At 34.0% G+C, this 19,437-nt stretch overlaps 1 protein-coding gene across 5 annotated transcripts in view; it reads right to left on the bottom strand.

Moving 5' to 3' along the window:
- Positions 1 to 19,437, bottom strand: part of TAF1B (TATA-box binding protein associated factor, RNA polymerase I subunit B) — a 111,945-nt gene that overhangs the window by 29,441 nt on the left and 63,067 nt on the right. For all 5 annotated transcript variants that reach the window (XM_074209647.1, XM_074209644.1, XM_074209646.1 and 2 more), the window contains 4 exons: positions 7,522 to 7,669; positions 3,188 to 3,365; positions 2,388 to 2,434; positions 469 to 559 (listed from right to left, as the gene is read on the bottom strand). In XM_074209647.1, the coding sequence (XP_074065748.1) occupies positions 469 to 559; positions 2,388 to 2,434; positions 3,188 to 3,365; positions 7,522 to 7,669 (464 nt within the window). The remainder of the gene's footprint in view (positions 1 to 468; positions 560 to 2,387; positions 2,435 to 3,187; positions 3,366 to 7,521; positions 7,670 to 19,437) is intronic.

The raw sequence follows: 19,437 nt of genomic DNA, 5'->3' as shown, positions 1-19,437 counted from the left end.
ATGTTCTCCAATACTGTCATCATATGGCTGCCTATCTCTAGATGAATGCACTACAGCTTAAAAATGTTAACACAATATGCTTGAATGAGAGCTGGAGTAGGTTTCTTCTAGCTCTCAAGTTCTATTTCTGCCCAATGCAGTTGGTTCCATACAAAATCACTTTAGGGGTTCAATGAGAACCAATCAAACCAAAGATAAAATAGTTTATATCTCCCTTCTTTTTCTTTGATTTGATTTTAATGGTAGTACTGAGATCTGTAGGATGAGGAAAGAACTTTAGAAAAGGGATGGTGTTGGTCAATTGGGAGGGAAGTAGAATAAACCATAAAAGACAAATAGAATGTAGTCTATATTTTGGTGAAATCTGTAAATTCACTGTACTTCATTCTTTAGTATTTAGGATGATTTGAGACTATCTCAGTGATTTAGGAATATGAGTGATTCAAACTGGAGTGGTAAAAACAATACTTTGCTCTGAATTCCTCTTGTTTTTGTTGTTTCTCATCAATTATTTTCTTCATAGTCTGATACCACTTTCGGAAGTCAAAATATGGCTGATCTGAAAGAAAAGAAATTTAAATTATTAAACAATGAAACCTGGAATAATAGACTTAACTCAAATGAGAACTCATTTATTGATAATAGAATTAAGTAATAACAGATTTAGAGAAAGGAAAAAAACCAATGGATAATCTAGTTCACTCCCTTATTTTTAAGAATTTTAATAAGAAATCTTGGTAAATATATAGAACCAATAATTCCACACTTAACTGAATTACTAACTAGCCAGTCTTATTTAATCCCCACAAAATCTCCATGAATCTGGAAGTGAAAGTGTAGTAATTGATGCTGGACATTCAATGATTTGCTGATGATATACTAATACTACTAGTAACAGAGTTCAGTGACTACAGGCTTTCATAACCTAAATCTGATCTTTCCAATGTCACAGTACCTTCTCTTCATCAGTTCCTTTTCCTAATCCCATAAATCTTCAAAAATCTTAATGACATGAAGCTAGATCAGAAGGCAACCAAGATTCATTGCCAGTGTGAGGGAGCAAAAAAAGAATATATTACTACATGGTCCTTCATTGCTCAAAGAGATCAGCAAGAGAAGTTAAGTAGGCTACATGGCTACAATATTGTTGAGGAGGAAATGAAAAATAGTGTTTGAAAATTAGGTTTGGCCATTAAGCAACTAAAAGGTGATAAAAGGCTGAAAAGGTTTTAAAAAACTAAGGATGGGAGTTAGGTACAAATACCCAAAAATAGTTCAAAAAACAAGGTTGAAAAATCCCAATAAATATAGAAAATAGGATGAATGCTTCTGCCACAGTCAATAACTAATGTTTATGTTTCAAGTTGTAGGTTGGTCTTCTTTCTAAGGTGAAGTGATCTTCAAAATGCAAATAATTGGGAACTAAAGAGCATAAATTTAAAACCCACCAGAAGAAATAACAACAAAAGAAAACACCTAAAGTCTAGCTTTATAAGAAAAAAAAAGGATATAAAGTAGCCCAGGAGAAATAACTTTTTTTGAAAATCTGGAGAATGGGATGGAGAGGAAAAAGTTAACTGTATATTTGGAGATTTTTACTTTTTTTTTTTTTTAAGGTTTTTGCAAGGCAATGGGGTTAAGCGGCTTGCCCAAGGGCACACAACTAGGTAATTATTAAGTGTCTGAAGCTGGATTTGAACTCAGGTACTCCTGACTCCAGGGCCTGTGCTCTATCCACTGCACCACCTAGCCTCCCTACTTGGAGTTTTTTTAAAAAGATTCTTCCAAAGAGGAGGAAGATGGATCCTTTTGAAGGAAGCAACTACCTGTTCTCTAAGGAATTCTGTAGTAGATTCACAGAAGTTGGCACCATGAAATTCCATACTACCATAGTTAATTCCACCATTATAACATCTTTCCTATTCTGCCCTTGTCTATTTTCACAGTCATTACTTTATTTAAAAAGTTATTAGTATGTTATCATTTGCTCAGACTATGCAATAGCCTTTAAATAGTCCCTCTAACAACAACCTCTCCCCTTCCTCTATTCTTCATACCAGTTATTTCTCTGCTTAAAAATCATTGGTGAGTTCCTGCTTTCCTAATGAAAGTTCATATTCCTTTGCCAGTCCTATTACTAAATAGTCTCAATCTACATTATCAACATGTAGCTACTGGGCCTCAGTCTAGGATTATGAATATCAAAAGCATTTTCCTAGGCATCCTGGTACTGTGATTACCACCAATCCAAGTTGTAATATGAAAACTCAAAATATGCTTTAAGCATAAAGTCCAAGTGCCTATAAACATAAAGTACAATTTGGAGAGGGAACAACTTAGAAATTAGCTTTCTACAGTAAATAATATTGATAAAGACATTCAAGTACCTTCATGGCTGTTTTCATTATTTTCCTTAGCAAGACTAGAAAGGGACCTGCAAATAATAAGTACATTATCAACTCATTTGGAAACAATCACAATCTGAATTCTTTTACTTGACACCTATAACTAATCAAAAAAAAATTTTGTAGGAAGAAAATGAATGATTTGACCTGTTGAGATTATAAATTCTGTCTAACATGGTTAGAACTGAGAGGAGGAAGAGGGGGAGCAGCACAAAGAATTGCTTTTCAAGTCAATCATTTTTTTTTGTTTGTTTTTTTTGCAAGGCAATAGGGTTAAATGATTTGGCCAAGATCTCCCAACTAGGTAATTATTTAATGTCTGAGGCCCGATGTGAACTCAGGTCCTCCTGACTCCAGGGCTGGTACTCTATTCACTGTGCCACCTAAGCTGCCCCACTTCTAGCCAACTTAAAAAAAAACAAGATCTAAGGATCAATAAGGTATGTATATATATATATATATATATATATATATATATATATATATATATATATATATATGTATAAGTAATGCCAAAAAAGAATCTAATACATCATAAACCATTTAGTAAGTCAAAGTAAATATTCTGAAAATAACTGAGATTATAAATATGTTATAAACAAGTTATGGTTATTGAATGGTTTTTGGCAATTTAGACTTTTCAGTGTAAAAAATTTAACAAACTTCTTCATTCAAAATAACTAGTAAAGTCAATGACAATGTTATTATTTTAGTTTATTTAATATAATCATCATAATAAAATGTTACTCCCCACTAAATTAAGACTTAAGCCACATATTTACCATTCTACATTGTCATTCAATAAAAAAAGTAGTTTCAAAACCACAACAATGATAGCTACAGCCTGAACATCATATTTAACTGTCTTTCTCCTTTCAGTTATTGGATCAAATGTCAGGAAATCCACTTCTCCTATGCCAGTCATTCTGGTCACTTGACAAGTTAAACTATGCATTTCATCTGTGGAAGAATAAAATAAGAAAATTTAAATGGAATTTTTCAAAAAACTTGAACATATCAGTATTTGCATATATTATGGATATATTGAGATGCACTTATAAACATTTAGTAAAAAGGGCATTTTATGACATATTTCAGAAAAATAATACCTTCAAAGTTTTTTCAACAAGAAACTAAAATTCATTGTTAAATATTTCATTGTCTAACAAATTTAAAGAGAATAAATCTATAAAGATATTATCATCAAAGCATTTTTTAAAAACAAGTCCATAGAACACAGGTTAAGAACATTGATTCCCCTTTAATACATAGTACCTTCCAAAATAATTGAAAATTTATTCTGTTTGTATCATCTCCATTATTTCTCCATTAGACTCGGTGCTCCTCAAGAGCATGGACTGTTTTTTGGCCTTTCTTTGTACACCCAGTGCTTAGCATAGTGCCTGGCATACAATAGGCACTTAATATTTGTTGATTGATAACATTAACATTAGTAGCATCCCACTGTTGGCATGTTCAATAAAATACAATCTAATTTATTTCGTTTCTCTTTGTTGTGATCTAGGAAAGCATTCTTGTCTTTATCATAGATTTGGAAATCTAATCAAGCTTTGTATCATTCTAAATGAAAAAATCAGTGATTTATTAGTAAAAAAAAACCATTAACAACAAAAAGCTGAAATATTAGTTTCAAACTAACTAAAAAAATGTTTATCCAAGAAAACTTGTAACTTTAAGATATTCCAACATAAAACTTAAATATAAATTGAAAAACTTAGGTGTTTCAACCTTGCTCTATCAAGATAATTTTCATTTATATTCTAAGAAACCTTTAAAAAAAGATTTGTTAAATTTGTATCAGCAAATATTATTTGGATCAGCATCCAGGGAAGTATACAGTTTCTTCTTAGGTAATCTGTAAGTTAGAACTATATTATTACTACCTGTCATTTCAATTTCTTGATTCTCCAACAGAAGGAATATATAGTAGGAAAAAGACAGGAGAGAAAGATGAGGGAAAAAGTGGCATTAACAGTACATAGAAAGAGGGGAGACATACCACTTTGATTTTTATACTTTTGTACAGCAGTGTAATATTGTATAATGTAGCCATGCCACCTTTGATCAGTTATCACAGAATATAAACTCTTACAAGTCAGGGACTATGGTTTTTTTCCTGAAATAATAGTTTTGCATTTTAGAAATTATCCAGTTCATCCCTTCCTTTTATAACTGAAAAATATGAATCCCAGAAAGGTCAAATGAGTTACCCTAGTATCCAACAATCAGTGGGCAGCAACAGTCAGACTTTGGCAAGTCCACCATTTGAGGCCAGATCTCAGACAAGCTAAAATATTCTGGATGACAGTGCTGACCCTCTTTCTTATTCTACAAACCTTCTTAACCTGAAATAGGAAGTGGGTACTCAGGCAAATAAGGACCATTAAACAAGCTAAGTAAGTCAAACCATCATTCCTGCCACTTCTATTTCTCCCACAGAACTGATTCTCAGATGGAAGTTTTACTACAGTTATAAATTTTCTGGTGGGAATATGATTCAATTACTTTTCTTATAACTGGAACATCTTTATCTAGTTCAAGACTGAAGCATATTTGGGAGTGCTTATGACTCTATTGCCTCCAAAGAAAAAAGACTTTTATACCTCTATTCATTGAAAGAAAATCAAAGAAAAATAATAATTTAAATATAAGACTATTGATAATCTTCTAAGTACAGAAATCTGATCTTCCAAATAACAAAATATTAAATTAGCCACCAAGGTCTAAGTATCATCCAGAAAAATGTGTAAAGTACTTATCTTACTGTCACTTTAGCTTAATATGGTCAATTTGGCTGATTTATTTTATTGCTATTTAAAAAAAACTCACATCTTTGAAATTACTATTGCATCATATGATCGCCATATTTGTGTTTTCTCACAAGTATAAATCTCCTGAATTTCTCACACTTCCAGTTTAGCAAGAATTTCAGGAACTGATTATATCAGCAGATTCCAACTAGGTTACCAGTGGCTTAGTATATTATTTTAAGTTCTTTCTAATGAGGATCCTTACATGCTCTATTATTTCGCTACCCTGAATTCAAGGAGTTAAGTGTTATTCTTGTTACACTAGACTTTATTCTCTATCTTCTGATGAAAAATAGAAATTGGCAAATAAGAATTTCAAACAGCTAATGGAGAAAGCACTGGACTAAGAGTCAAAAAGTTCTGAATTCAAATCTGAACTTTTGACAGTTATTAGTTGTGTGGTTCTTGTAATAAGCCACCTAATTTCCTTCTGCCTCACTTCCTTCACCTCTAAAATAGGAATATTAATATCATCTACTCATCAGAGTTATAGTATAAATGAAATGAGAAACTTGTAAAGTCCTTTGCAAACCTTATATAGCTAGGGTTAATTAATATCATTAAATCATTTTTGAAATTTTTTTTCTTACCTAATAAACATGTAATTGAAGAACAGAAGATGTTGTAAATGCTTGAAAACTTCTAATGTTCTAATAATTGACTGAATTACCTGGAGAGAATTTACCTTTACTCCTAATGATCATATATCTTATAAAGAAATACAGTGGAAAGAGCAAAGACATGGTTGTCATTGTAGAGGAGGTATAAGACTTGGATCTGACCCTTAAGGAAAGAAAACTAAGAGCTGTGGGTAAAAGTTTCAAAGAGGTAAATTTAGTTTTGATGCAGGAAAGAACTTCCTAACAATGAGAATGTCTAAAAGTAGAAGGTTTGAAATGGGTTCTTCTTTCTCAGAAGGGGGATGGGTTCTTCCTTCTCAGAGGTACTAAAGAAAAGTCTGGAAATCACTTTGCTCAAACTTTATTATAGTGGGGATTGCTTTTGTGTATTGGTTGATTAAGTTGGCTGTTAAGAACTCATTCAGCTCTACAACTCTGTGAACTTAGTTATTTAAGCTTAAATTCAAATGAGTAAAATATAAAAGTAAAATAAGGTAGAAAAAGACCATCTTTTCAAAGAATACTTTTTGGGGTGAAATAATTGATAGTACAAATAAGAACATAATTTTTACATCTCTTTTTGGAACAAATTATATTAGTACTTTAGAAATATTAGGCTGCATAATATAATCAACTTCCTAATTACAAATCATTCATGGCTGTTTAGAGAAGCAAGTCTCTTATGCAATAACCTCCCTTCATGAGACCCTAATTTTTATATGTAATAGGAATAACCATGAATTTCTTTTCATAGATTTTCTAATCCAGACTACTTCTTAATTCAGATTGGTCTTCCTCATAACCACATAGAATCAGTAATGTTGTCTGAAAGTCAGAATAGCAGAGTAGCCAGGCCCAAGAACTTGGAGTCAGACCTATCTCACATTTACTAACTCTGACCCCTCAGTAAGTCACTCATACTTTTAGAGGCCAAGTGGCAGAGCAGCTACTGACCTGCTTTGGGAGAGGGAGTTTCTCTACTGGGACTTCTATATACACCAATCAAATCATAGGTCCAGTGAAAAATGAATTTTTTACTATGAGATGGCATTTAAAAAATGAATTTTAAAATAAATTATTTAAAAAGTAAATTTTAAAAATTTATAAGCATACATTCTTTTACCTAGAACTAAAATGTTTATGGATTCAACTTTATTTTGACAGGGTAGACAATTCCCAAACAATTCCCTCAACAAAATACAGTACCAAAAAACAGTTAAGCAAAACCATCTATTAGTGATTGACACAAATAGACATGCTACTTTATATTAAGCTGAAAATCCTAAAAACCTTTCAGTAGCCACTTGGTTTCTAGATAAATTTTTCTGATCTCAAGCTACATTTTTGTCTGTAGTTAAGACAGAAATGTCAGATTAGCCTGATAAATAAATTTTGAAAAATTTGTTAAATACCTACCTGGATACATATGCTTGGGACACAAAATAAAAAATGGTTCCCACTCTCAAAGATGTTATATTCTTATGTATTGCATTCTATTCTATTATTCTTATGTTCTATTGATGACAGATTTTCTATAACATCTATAGCCTATGAACACAAAAAATTTCATAAACACACACACACACATCCCTGCACCTCCAAATGAACCCCCCCCACATATACTCAGATATAGACATAGAGTACACAGATATATAGTATACTTACTAGGTAAATTGGCTTCCATCAGGTACTTCATACACAATATATTTGGATGGAGAAAACAATTCTCAGTTATATCTGGAAAACGAGGTAAGTCCAAAAATTTTGCAAGTTCAATCATTTTTTTATATATATCTTCATAGACAGGCCAAGACTAAAACAAAATGGAGACATTCGAAGTAAAGACAAATCATTTTTGTAATTTAGTCTTTAAAAACTTAAGGATATGAGGTGAATGTGTTGCCTAAAAAGGAGACAAGTTGTCCTACTCCCCAAAACCTCCCTCTAGCAAAACTCTGAAGTCATCAAATTAGAAATCAGTGACATTTTCCAACAGAACTGAAGGGGAAAAAAAGTAAGCTGGGAAAGGGAGGCTCTCAAGAAAAGTAAGGAATAGAGCAGGATAACCATAGGAAAAAACTTGAACCCTGCAACAAGTCTCTGTCTAGAGAGACAACAGAATGGAAGGGACTACTAAGAAAGTCCTAGAATGATCACACTCTCAGGACAGGGACTTTGGAAACCCTGGGGATTGGCAGCACAGTGCTGATCTGAGAAGTGCTAACCAGTACATAGAGATAGTCCAGAACCAGGGGATGTGAGGCCCTTAAACATGCTTTCCTGAAATGATACAAAAAAGACCTAGTACTCTGAACCTTAAATATTGGTGCAGAAGGCAGGGAGGCACTGTTCATTACAATAAAATGAAGTGTGATTCAGCTTAGATCAATGCATACCATGGAAACAATGTAAAGACTAACAGACTGATTTCTGTAGGGGGTAGGGGAGGGAAGCAAGATGGAGGGAATTGTAAAATTCAAAATAAATAAGATCTTTCAAAAAAAAGAAAAGAAAACAAGGTGTGAACAATGAGATCATCCAAAAATTATAGCAGGGGAAAGGAGGAGATGGGGAACAAAGCTCTAAATCATACACTAAAACTATAGAGATATGTTAATCACAGAAAACAAAAAGCTTTATCAAAAATTGGCAATTTAACCCATAGGAACTGCAAGCAGAGAATCAACAGAAAAAAGTACTTTCCATATGAACACACATAGAAGAAATGAAGTAAGAGAAAAAAATGAAATACAAGCTTTGGAGGAAAAAATTAGAAGGACAATATACAGCTTAGAAGAGGAAATGGTAGCTCTCACCCAAGAACTAGAACTCTAAAAATTAGAATAGACCAAACAGAAATCAATGATTCCTTGAAAAAGCAAGAAATATAACAAAATCAGAAGAATGAAACAAAAAAGAAAATGCAAAATAGTTGATATAAAAGACAACTGATTTTTGTAATATAATTAGGACAGTTTAAGGATCATTTGAATTCCCCCCAAAATTATGATTTTTTTTTAAAAAAGGCCTATATTTTAAAAAAAATCATGAATGAAAACTGATCAGTTTTATCAGAACAAAAGGACAAAATGAAGAGTAAAATACTCCACCAATCACTTCTGGAAAAAAAATTAAAAGTCCCACATAATAGTAAAGTTAAAACCCAGAGCTCCCATATCACAGAAATGGGGGTGGGAATGCAATCCAGAAGGAAGCACTTCCAAGTTTCAGAGAATAGAAGTAAGGATCACACAAGGTGGGCAGTTTCTAATCTACATGATGGTAGATCACAGATACAATATTCCAGAAAGCAAAAGAAAGGGAATTAAAACTAAATTGAATGTAATCCTTTAGGGGGAAAAAATAGCATTTTAAAGGAAGAGAGGACTTTCAAGTATTTCTGATGAAAAGCTGAGAAGGATCTGTGAAATACAAACAGAAGAGTCCAGAGAAACCTAGGAAAATAGGTTAATCTAACCAGTTAGAAGTTGCTAGATAACTAAATGCTAATATTCTGAAAAAAAGGTGAAAAGAAAACCATGTGTCTCATGAGACTAATAGCTCACAGTTATATAGCACTTACTATGGACCAGGTCTTATGTTTAAGGGCTTTAAGACTTAACTAAAATGTCAACTATTTTTTAAAAGAAAGCCTTTCAGGGGAGGCTAGGTGGGGCAGTGGATAGAGTACCGGCCCTGGAGTCAGGAGTATCTGAGTTCAAATCCGGTCTCAGACACTTAATAATTACCTAGCTACGTGGCCTTGGGCAAGCCACTTAACCCCATTTGCCTTGCAAAAACCTAAAAAACAAAAAAGCCTTTCCTAGTCCTTCTTAAGTCTAGAGCCTTCCATCTATTATTTCCCATTTATCCTGTACAGAGCTTGCCTTGTATATATTTGTATATATGCATCTTGTCTACTCTATTAGATTGTTTTATTTAAATTTATATTATTTTTTAATTTATGGACTAAAATAAGTACAATAAAAAGATGATTGCAATGAAACTGAAAGTATATTATATACAACTTGCTATTCTTTTCAAATATATAACAAAATTATCATGTAAATTTCTTTTTTTTTTCCTCCCTCAACCCCTATCCTAGAGATGACTATCATTAGACACAAATAGGAAACATACACACTCACAAATACAAAATAAAATTATTCCATATAGAATAATTTATCATTTCTTTCTCTGGTTGCAGTTAGCATCTTTCTTCATATTGCTTTAATATTTAATTTCGGTATTTATACTTAATACAATATTGCCATTATTATACACAATGCTTTCTTGGTTCTGCAATTTTTATCCTTATTTCATGCAAGTCTTTTCATGTTTTTCTAAGATTACTGAGTTCATTATTCCTTATAGTATAATAGTATTCCATTACAAAATAGAAGGAATCAGAATAGAGAATGAGGTAATAAAACTATATCTTTTTGCAAATATGATGATATACTTGGAAAATCTTAGATTCTCAATTAAAAAAATTAGTTGAAATAATTAGCAAAGAAGCAGAATATAAAGTAAATCCACATAAATCATCAGCATTTCTATATATCACAAAATTCTGCAAGAAGAGATAGTAAATCCTGGGAGTTCCCAGGAACTATATAAACAAAAATATAAAAAATTTTATACAACTAAAATCAGATTTAAAAAATTGGAGAAATAATTATTTTACTGAGTTAAAATATTCAGTTATAAACACAAAAAGTCAAGAATATCAAAGGAAATGATGAAAAAAATATAAAAGAAGGAGGTTTAAGCAGTACCAGATCTTAACCTACATAATAAAGGAGTAATTATTAAAACTATCTGGTACTAAGGTGGCTAGGTGGTGCAGTGTATAGATCACCAGACCTGGAGTCAGTAGTACCTGAGTTCAAATCCAGCCTCAGACATTTATTACCTAGCTGTGTGGCCTTGGGCAAGCCACTTAATGCCATTGCCTTGCGGAAAAAAAAAAAACCCTATCTGGTACTGGCTAAGAAGAAAGGTAGATCATTGCAATAGAGTAGACATACAATTTACAGCAGCAAAAATATAATTAACTTTGTATCTGACAAAAGATTTTGGGATAAGAATTCATTATTTGGTAAAAATTGTGGAGAAAACTGGAAAGCAGTATGACAGAAACTGGGTATGGACTAATATCTCCATTAGGCTATAAACTTCTTCAGAGCAGAGATGGTTTTCCCCTTCTTTGGTAATCTCAGAGCTTAGCACAGAGCCTGGAATATATTAGGTGCTTAATAAATGTATATGGATTAAATGATTACAATTATTATCTCACTTGATCTTCCTAACAACCTTAAAGTAGGGGCTATTATTATTATCTCCATTTTATAGATGAAGAAACAGGCTGAATGACCCAGTTATAATAAGTGCCTGAGGCCAAATTTGAACTCAGGTCTTCCTGATTCCAGATTCAGCTTTCTATCCAATTGCTACTTGGTACGCAAAGGAAGATACATAAGAAAAACAGAGGTCTTATAAATGTATTAGTTCTGTTCTGTGAATTGTAAGATAAGAGAGAAGGGAGGATAAAATAAGGAATGCACTAATGTAGAAAGGAGGAAAAATGGGAAAGAACTGGTATTTCTCAAGAAAAATACAAAAATGGAGGAAGAGGTAGGGGTGGCAGGCATCAGATAATCCTTACTCAAATGAAATGAAGAGAAACGGACAAAGGAGGATTGAATACATACACTGAGTTTAAAACAGAAAACTCAACAGGGCAACAAGCTGGGATGGGAAAAGTTTAGGAGAGAAAGAAGATTCTAACAATTGTCTTGATCTAGGGAAAGGAAATGAAAGGTAATCTGAGGAAAAATTAGAGTTGGGGTGGGAGGGAGGAGAGCAGTTTTAGATTGTCTTTTAGACAAAAAAAATGGATGAACAAATTGGTAATAAGAATACAATCTTAAGTAATTAAAGAGATGATTTCAGAGAATCTTGGCCAGTGTAAATTGACTGGAGTGGAGTGGAAAGAATCAGGAGAACAATTTATATAAGAACAATAATGTAAAAAAAAGCAACTCTGAAACACTTGAGAACTTCATCAAAGGAATGAATAACAATGTTTCCAGAGGACATAGGGAGAAGCAAAGAAGGAAATGCGAAGGAGATATAGAGGTATATAATCTTGAACATGGCTACTATGTGGAAATGCTTTGCTTGACTGTGCTAATTTATATCAAAGCATTCCCCCCCTCTTTTTATCTCCTAACTAATGAGAAGGAAGTCAGAAAATAGAAGAGGTTAGCAACAGGGATGCTAAATTCATTTGTAAACATTTGAAAGAACTGGTATAAATGACTTTTTTCTTAAATCGATCAAAAACATTAACCAGACAAGATATTCTGCTGTAAAATGAAAATGTTCTTTTAACTGCCAAATCCAATGGCCTTTTATCAAACCTTATTCTTGACCTCTCTGTGGCCTTTGACATTGGACCATTCTCTCCTCCATAAACTCTTCTCTCTAGGTTTTTGGAACAACACTCCCTCCTAGATCTCCTACCCATATGACCACTATTTCTCAGTCTCTTTTTGCTGGATCCTTAGATCGTTCCCTCTATAGGGGTCTCTCAGGCATCTATCTTGGGCTTTTTTTCCTATATAATTACTCTCAATGATCTCACCAGTTCCTTAAGTACTATCTCTACTCTTATGATTCTCATATCCACTTATTCTGTCCTAATCTCTCTATGGACCTCCAATCTCTTCTCCAAATATCTTTCAGATATCTCACACTGGATGTCCAGTAGACATCTTAAATGCAGATGTCCAAAAAAGAACTCATTATCTTTCTGCCTGAACCCTCCCTTCCTTCCTACATTCCCTATTATCATAGAGGGCAATATCATCTCCCAGGTCCTCAGGCTCACAAACCAGGAGTCACCCTCCTGGATTCCTCATTATCTTTCACTCTTTAGAACCAAGTTGTTGCCAAGATCTGCTGATTTCACTTTTGCAACATCTCTCTAATATCCCCCCTTCTCTCCTCTGACACAGCCACCACTCTAGGACAGGTCCTCGTTATCTTAAAACTTGATTACTGCAAAAACCGGCTGGTGGGTCTATATCTGCCTCAAGTCTCTCTCCACTCCAATCTATCCTCCACACAGCCACCAAAATGATTTTCCTAAAGCACTGGTCTGATCATGTCAGTCCCCAATATATTTCAATGACTCCCTATTGCCTTCAGGGTCAAATACAATTTTGTATTTTGTATGGCATTCAAAGTCCTTCGAATCTAGTCTCCTATCTTTTCAGTCTTCTTAACCTCTTCCCACTTTGTACTCTTTGATCCAGTGACACTAGGCTCCTGGCCATTTTAGAAAGAAGATAATCCATCTTTCTGCTCTGGGCATTATCTCTGGCCATCCCCTCTGCCTGGAATGCTCTCTCTCCTCATTTTTGCTTAAATCTTACCTTCTACAGGAAGCCTTTCCCAACCCCTCAATTCTAGTGCATTACCTATCTTATTTAATTACTACTTAACCTGCATAAGGAGTTTGTTTGTACACATTTGTTTGCTAGTTGTGTCCTCCTTTAGACTATGAGCTCTTTGAGGGCAGGGACTGTCTTTTGCTTCCAAGGTGCTTTTTTTTTAAGCACAATGCCTTAGGAAACACTTAATAAATGTTAATGACTATTGACCATTAAGTTCAGAATAAAAAAACAACAGAATTATAAACAAACAGTTCTCTAAAGAATTACAAACGACAAACAACCATGAAAGACTGGTCTTTTTGTCTCTTTGTATTCTCAGTGCTTAGCACCCTTAATAAATGCTTACTGCTTGATTGTAAGAGAAATTGAAATCTAAGTAATTCTGAAATGTTACCTAAAGCTCAGCAAGTTAGCAAAGATGTCAAATAATAGAATTCATGTGATTGAGATAGGTGAAAGGCAAGAATAATAGTGCACTGTTATTGAAAGTGAACTAATCCATCTGTTCTGGAAAGAAACTTGTACTTATATCATTATATCAAGAAAGTGCCTAGGGGCGGCTAGGTGGCGTAGTGGATAAAGCACTGGCCTTGGAGTCAGGAGTACCTGGGTTCAAATCCGGTCTCAGACACTTAATAATTACCTAGCTGTGTGGCCTTGGGCAAGCCACTTAACCCCATTTGCCTTGCAAAAAAAAAAGTGCCTAAAATGTCCATTCTTTTTGGTCTAGAGATCCCACTACTAGTATCTATCCTAAAGAAATAAATGATCCAGTATAAGGCCTCAAATAATCCATAAGACTTATAACAATACTTTCTGAAGCAGCAACGAGCTAAATTGATACCTGGCAATTTGGGAATAATCAGATGAGCTGCAGAACATGAATGCAATGGAACATTATGGTACTGTACAAAACAATATGAATAATGCAGGGAAGCAGGGCAAATTTTAACAAAAGGAGTAGATAATAGGGGATGACAATGGGCATGGATGTATCAAATGAAGGTTTTGTGAGGATGAGGGAGAAATGGGCATGTTTGTAGACAAAAGAAGACTAGTAAACAAAGAGGTTAAAGATAAGTGAGAGAATGGGGATATTAGAGGGGCAATCTCTAATAGATGACATGGAATAGAATCACCTATGTTTGCAGCAAGGTTAAAGAAGGGGCACCTCATCACAAGAGATAGAAGTGAAGGAAGAGAGTGCCAGAAGGCATGGGGATATGTGGAATAAAGAAGAGGGAAAAAGCAGGACCTCTTAGAAAAAGGTCTTGATTTTTTCGGTAAACTCTTTAGTAAAGTTCTAAACTGGAAGAATGAGGAAGGAAATATCATTTCTAATTGAAGCTATCAATCACCCATATCTGAAATCTACATTTTGATACATCAAAGATCCATGATTTTATTAGTATAAGACTCTGTCCATTGATACAGATCACCACCCTCTATATCACAATGTATATTTTTTAATATCTAAAACCTCTATCATATAGTGGACAACCTGATGAGCTTCTCTGAATTGTGGAAGACTGATCTTGTCCATCCAACTGGATTTGTATTCAAGCTTTTTCTAGCCTAATAGGACTATTAGAAATTAGCCTCAGGGTCTCCTCCAGGGCATAATGAATCATCACAGGAGGAGTTTAGTGGATGGTTTCAAATCCACAAATATCTAAAACCCATTATTAGCTGATTATATATGTATAAATACACATAAAACACTATATAATAATATTAAAGAATGGTTGATTGCCCTAGATAACTTTACAAAATGAATTAGATTTACAACTAGCCAAAAGAGGAACCTCCAGGAAGCTGTGTTTTTCTTATTTTTTTTTTTTCCAAATATCATTTGGACAGTTTTTTATTGTTTTAAGTTACTCAAAGCTATCATATTAATAGTATTATTATTATCATCACAACTACTATATAACAAACACCTCACTGACAGTGAGATTGTTGAAAGAGACACAAAATCTTCAGCAATGGAGACAATAACGGAAAACATGGAAGCAGGAGAAAAATATCAGTAGAGTTCCTTTCTTCCTATCCTGACAGTAATACCTAAAAGTTGAAGAATGCCAAACTCTCCTTAATTCCTCTCAGATAGTTTTAAAAATATATCAAATTATTTTGGTGATAACAAAGTCCTAAGTAAGATGGAAAACAGATTGAGAGTAGAATTGAGACATGAGGAAGGGAAGGGAAGAAACATTTTGGTGGTGTTTCAGGTACTAACTAGGTTAAGTACTTTACAAAGATGATTTTACTTGAATCTCAAGACAACTCTGAAAAGGTGGTGCTATTATTATCTTCTCACTTGAGGTATCGGAAAAAAGCAGAGTGACTTCCCAGTCACATAACACAGCTAGACATGGTAGGGAGACCACATTTGAACTCAGGTCTTAATTCACTCCAGGAGACTTGGAGTGTCCAAACTTTTTTTTTTCAAGTCAATGGGGTTAAGTGGCTCACCCAAGGCCACACAGCTAGATAATTAAGTGTCTGAGGTTGAATTTGAACTCAAGTCCTCCTGACTCCAGGGCAGGTGCTCTATCCACTGTGCCACCTAGTCGCCTCATAAGTGTCCAAATTTGAACCAGTAATTCCTTCTTTGGGGGAGCTTAAGAAATAATTGAATGCTCTCTGGGAGACATTTTCCTCCTTTAGCTAATGGTGACCAGGTTTTACAAGGAGTGTTAAAAATTTTCCAAGGCAAAATGAATCATCATGGCAAAATGCCATGCAGTTGATTTGGCTGAACCAGCATTACATCTTTTATTACAAGTCATTCAAAGAGTAGATCAGAATGCTGTTAATCAACATTCAAAAAACTGGAGAGATGCTGTTTCTGGTTGGATTCCTAGTTTTCTCTTTATTCATTTTGCTAAAAATTCCATGATGGATGATGAAACTACTAATTTTTAGGGACAATAATAGAAATATTGTCAGGGATTCTTATATTTTATTTCATAAAGTATAATTTATTTAAATTGAAAAGCTTGAAATCTATTAAAAAAAAAAAGAAATCCTGACTGACATAGTACTACTAATATCACTACCAAAAATTTACTAATAGAACAAACTGCCACTGAGTGAAATCAACAATTAGGAAGGTAACAATTGTCCTATACATTCATTGGTAATAATATCCTTGAAACAGCTCTAGATTCATTGCCTATTTCACTAAACAAAAAAAAAAAAATTTCTGCTCAAGGTGGCTGCAAATCAGAATACCAAGCTCTAGAAACTTGAGTCAGATACAAAGGTTATTTGCCTGAGGGGGAAAATGACAGTGCATCAAGAGAGTGGAAATACTAATAAGAAACAGAGCACACCTGCCTCAAATCCTGAGTTTAACTCTTAAATTAGACTGATGGTAGGAACTCAATCCCTGCTCCAAAGAGAAACTAAGTAATACTGCTGACACTATTTCTCAGCTATACTGTCCTATATAAATTCAAAATTTGAATTTCTGAACTAAAATGGACCTTAGAGATCATCAAAGCCAAGCTGCTTCTATTACAAGAGAGGAAAAAAAAACAAGACCCAAATAGGGGAAATAATATATTTAAGGCTACACAGTAGTGTCCAGAGTCTGGCAACCTTCTTTATATTAGCAGTTATCCTAATATTAAGATAACCTGGACAACTTAATGGGGGAAAAAAATCCCAATCTCTTACCTAGTAAAGCTGAAGAAAAGCATCAAGAATTTTTTTTTCACTGTTCTATTTTTCCCTACCCCTTTAAATAAAGTTTGCTCAGTTTCTGGAATAACAAAAACAAAACAAAAACCAAAGAAGAAAAACAGTCCTTAGCAGCCCACACAAAAAACTTCACTGGCACTATCTCCATCTCCATCTCCTAAAACAATTGCACCTTTTGTCATTTCTGGTGGAGGTAAGGCTGCTGAAGAAGCCAAACCTTGGTGGAGAAAGGTAAGACATGGAAAGAGGGAAGAAAATGCTCTCTTTGTTAATGAAAAGCTTTTTCCATTTAAAGTTTCAACATACACTATTAGAATAGTGAATGCACTTTTGTGAGCAAATACAAAGTACACAATAAAGAATGGCTGCCTATCAATTATACAAACAGTCACTTGAAGACATCTCAAACCTTCACTTTTTTCTTGAAAAGAGAGAAATCAGAGTGTATGGAATATTACTACACTTGAATGAAAGATGTGCCAAAAAATAATACGTGAATAAAGCATATAAACTAATGTGAGTGATATGGATTAGTTTAAGTACAATAGGAAAGGATCCCTAAATTTAACATGTTTTTAGATGCTACAAAGGTATGTTATTCTAATAAGCATTAAACTGGATGCTTGAAGACAATTTATTGAATTTCAGAAATATTTCAGTGAATTTATTTTCTTCTCCATGAAGCAATGCTTCCAGGCAGGTAAGGACAAGCCGGAGTTTCTGTTACCCAACAGCAGGCTCCTATGATAACCATGATTACAACACCCCTGTCAGAGGTGAACTTCCTGCTTAGCTATTTAAAAAAAAAAGGCAGTGCCTCACCCTTACTTATTCTTATTGTTGTTTTGAAATTAAGTTTCAGGTGAGAAAAAAAATCTAATGCTGCATGCACCTGCTAATCCATAAACCTTTATAAATAAATGAAAATGAGTAAGAAAGTAAAAATAATAGTGGAAATGAGTAAATCCTGTTACTTAAGAGGAAACAGAAAATAAATCCATGATTCTAAGGGAATCAGACGAGATCATCAAAATAATTCTTTCCAGTTCTGAAAAAATCGATATTAAAAAGATAATCCATAAAATATATAAAATGTGGGGTAGGAGTGCCCCCTGTCCACCTTTAGGCTTTCACACAGACATTCTTAACCTGGGGATCACAGAATCAAGAGGTCAGTACATTTCAGGAATTCCATGAGCTAGGGTGGAAAAAAAAAAGTTTTTACTTTTACTAACTTTTTTTTTAGGTTTTTGCAAGGCAAATGGGGTTAAGTGGCTTGCCCAAGGTCACACAGCTAAGTAATTATTAAGCGTCTGAGACCGGATTTGAACCCGGGTACTCCTGACTCCAAGGCCAGTGCTTTATCCACTACGCCACCTAGCTGCCCCTACTTTTACTAACTTCTAAAATTTATAATATCTCTGAATTATAAACATAGTAAAAAATATTATTTAGAGAAGGGTTCAAAAATTTCTTTACCAAGCTTCCAAAAGGGTCCATGACACCAAAAAAAGGTTAATAACCCTTGATTCATATGGATATGAGTGTAACCGAATGTTTTCATGGATTGTAAACTCAATATGAATCAACAGTATGATGTCTCAGCTAAAACAGCTAACACAATATCAAGAAGCATCAACAGAAGAAGCATCATATCTAAAATAAGGGAGGTGATTAGACTACATATGTGGTTCTGTGTTCAATTCTCAGCATACATTAGGATGGAGAGTGACCAAGTTAGAAGACATGGATGACATGATTATCAAATATGCAGATGTTACAAAACTAAGAGGGACAGCTCACACACACTGGATGATAGTCATGCTCAAAAAAAAAAAAATCTTAAAAGGCCAGGGCAGGGGCAGCTAGGTGACACAGTGGATAGAGCACTGGCCCTGGAGTCAGGAGTACCCAAGTTCAAATCTGGCCTCAGATACTTAATAATTGCCTGTGTGACCTTGGGCAAGTCACTTAACCCCATTGCCTTAAATAAATAATAAAACAAAATTTAAAAGGCTAGGGTATTAGTGAATCTAATAAGATTAAATTCAATAGGGATAAATGTCAAAGACTAGACTTGTGTTTAAAATATCAACTTGGGGGGGTGGCTACGTGGCACAGTGGATAGAGCACCAATCAGGAGTACCTGGGTTCAAATCTGACCTCAGACGCTTAATAATTACCTAGCCGTGTGGCCTTGGGCAAGCCACTTAGCCCCACTGCCTTGAAAAATCTAAAAAAAAAAAAAAAAAAAAATATATATATATATATATATATATATCAACTTAAATACAAGAATACAAGAAATACAAGAAAGGGGAATGGTAAGATAGTAGTTTCTGTGACAAAGATGGAAGAGGGAGAAGAGGTTATGGACTGATGTGGTAGTATGATGTGGCAGCCAAAACAA

The sequence above is a fragment of the Macrotis lagotis genome, chromosome 1, assembly GCF_037893015.1.
Source record: "Macrotis lagotis isolate mMagLag1 chromosome 1, bilby.v1.9.chrom.fasta, whole genome shotgun sequence".
Classification (NCBI taxonomy): Eukaryota; Metazoa; Chordata; class Mammalia; order Peramelemorphia; family Peramelidae; genus Macrotis; species Macrotis lagotis.
This window is presented reverse-complemented; position numbering and strand designations above follow the sequence as displayed.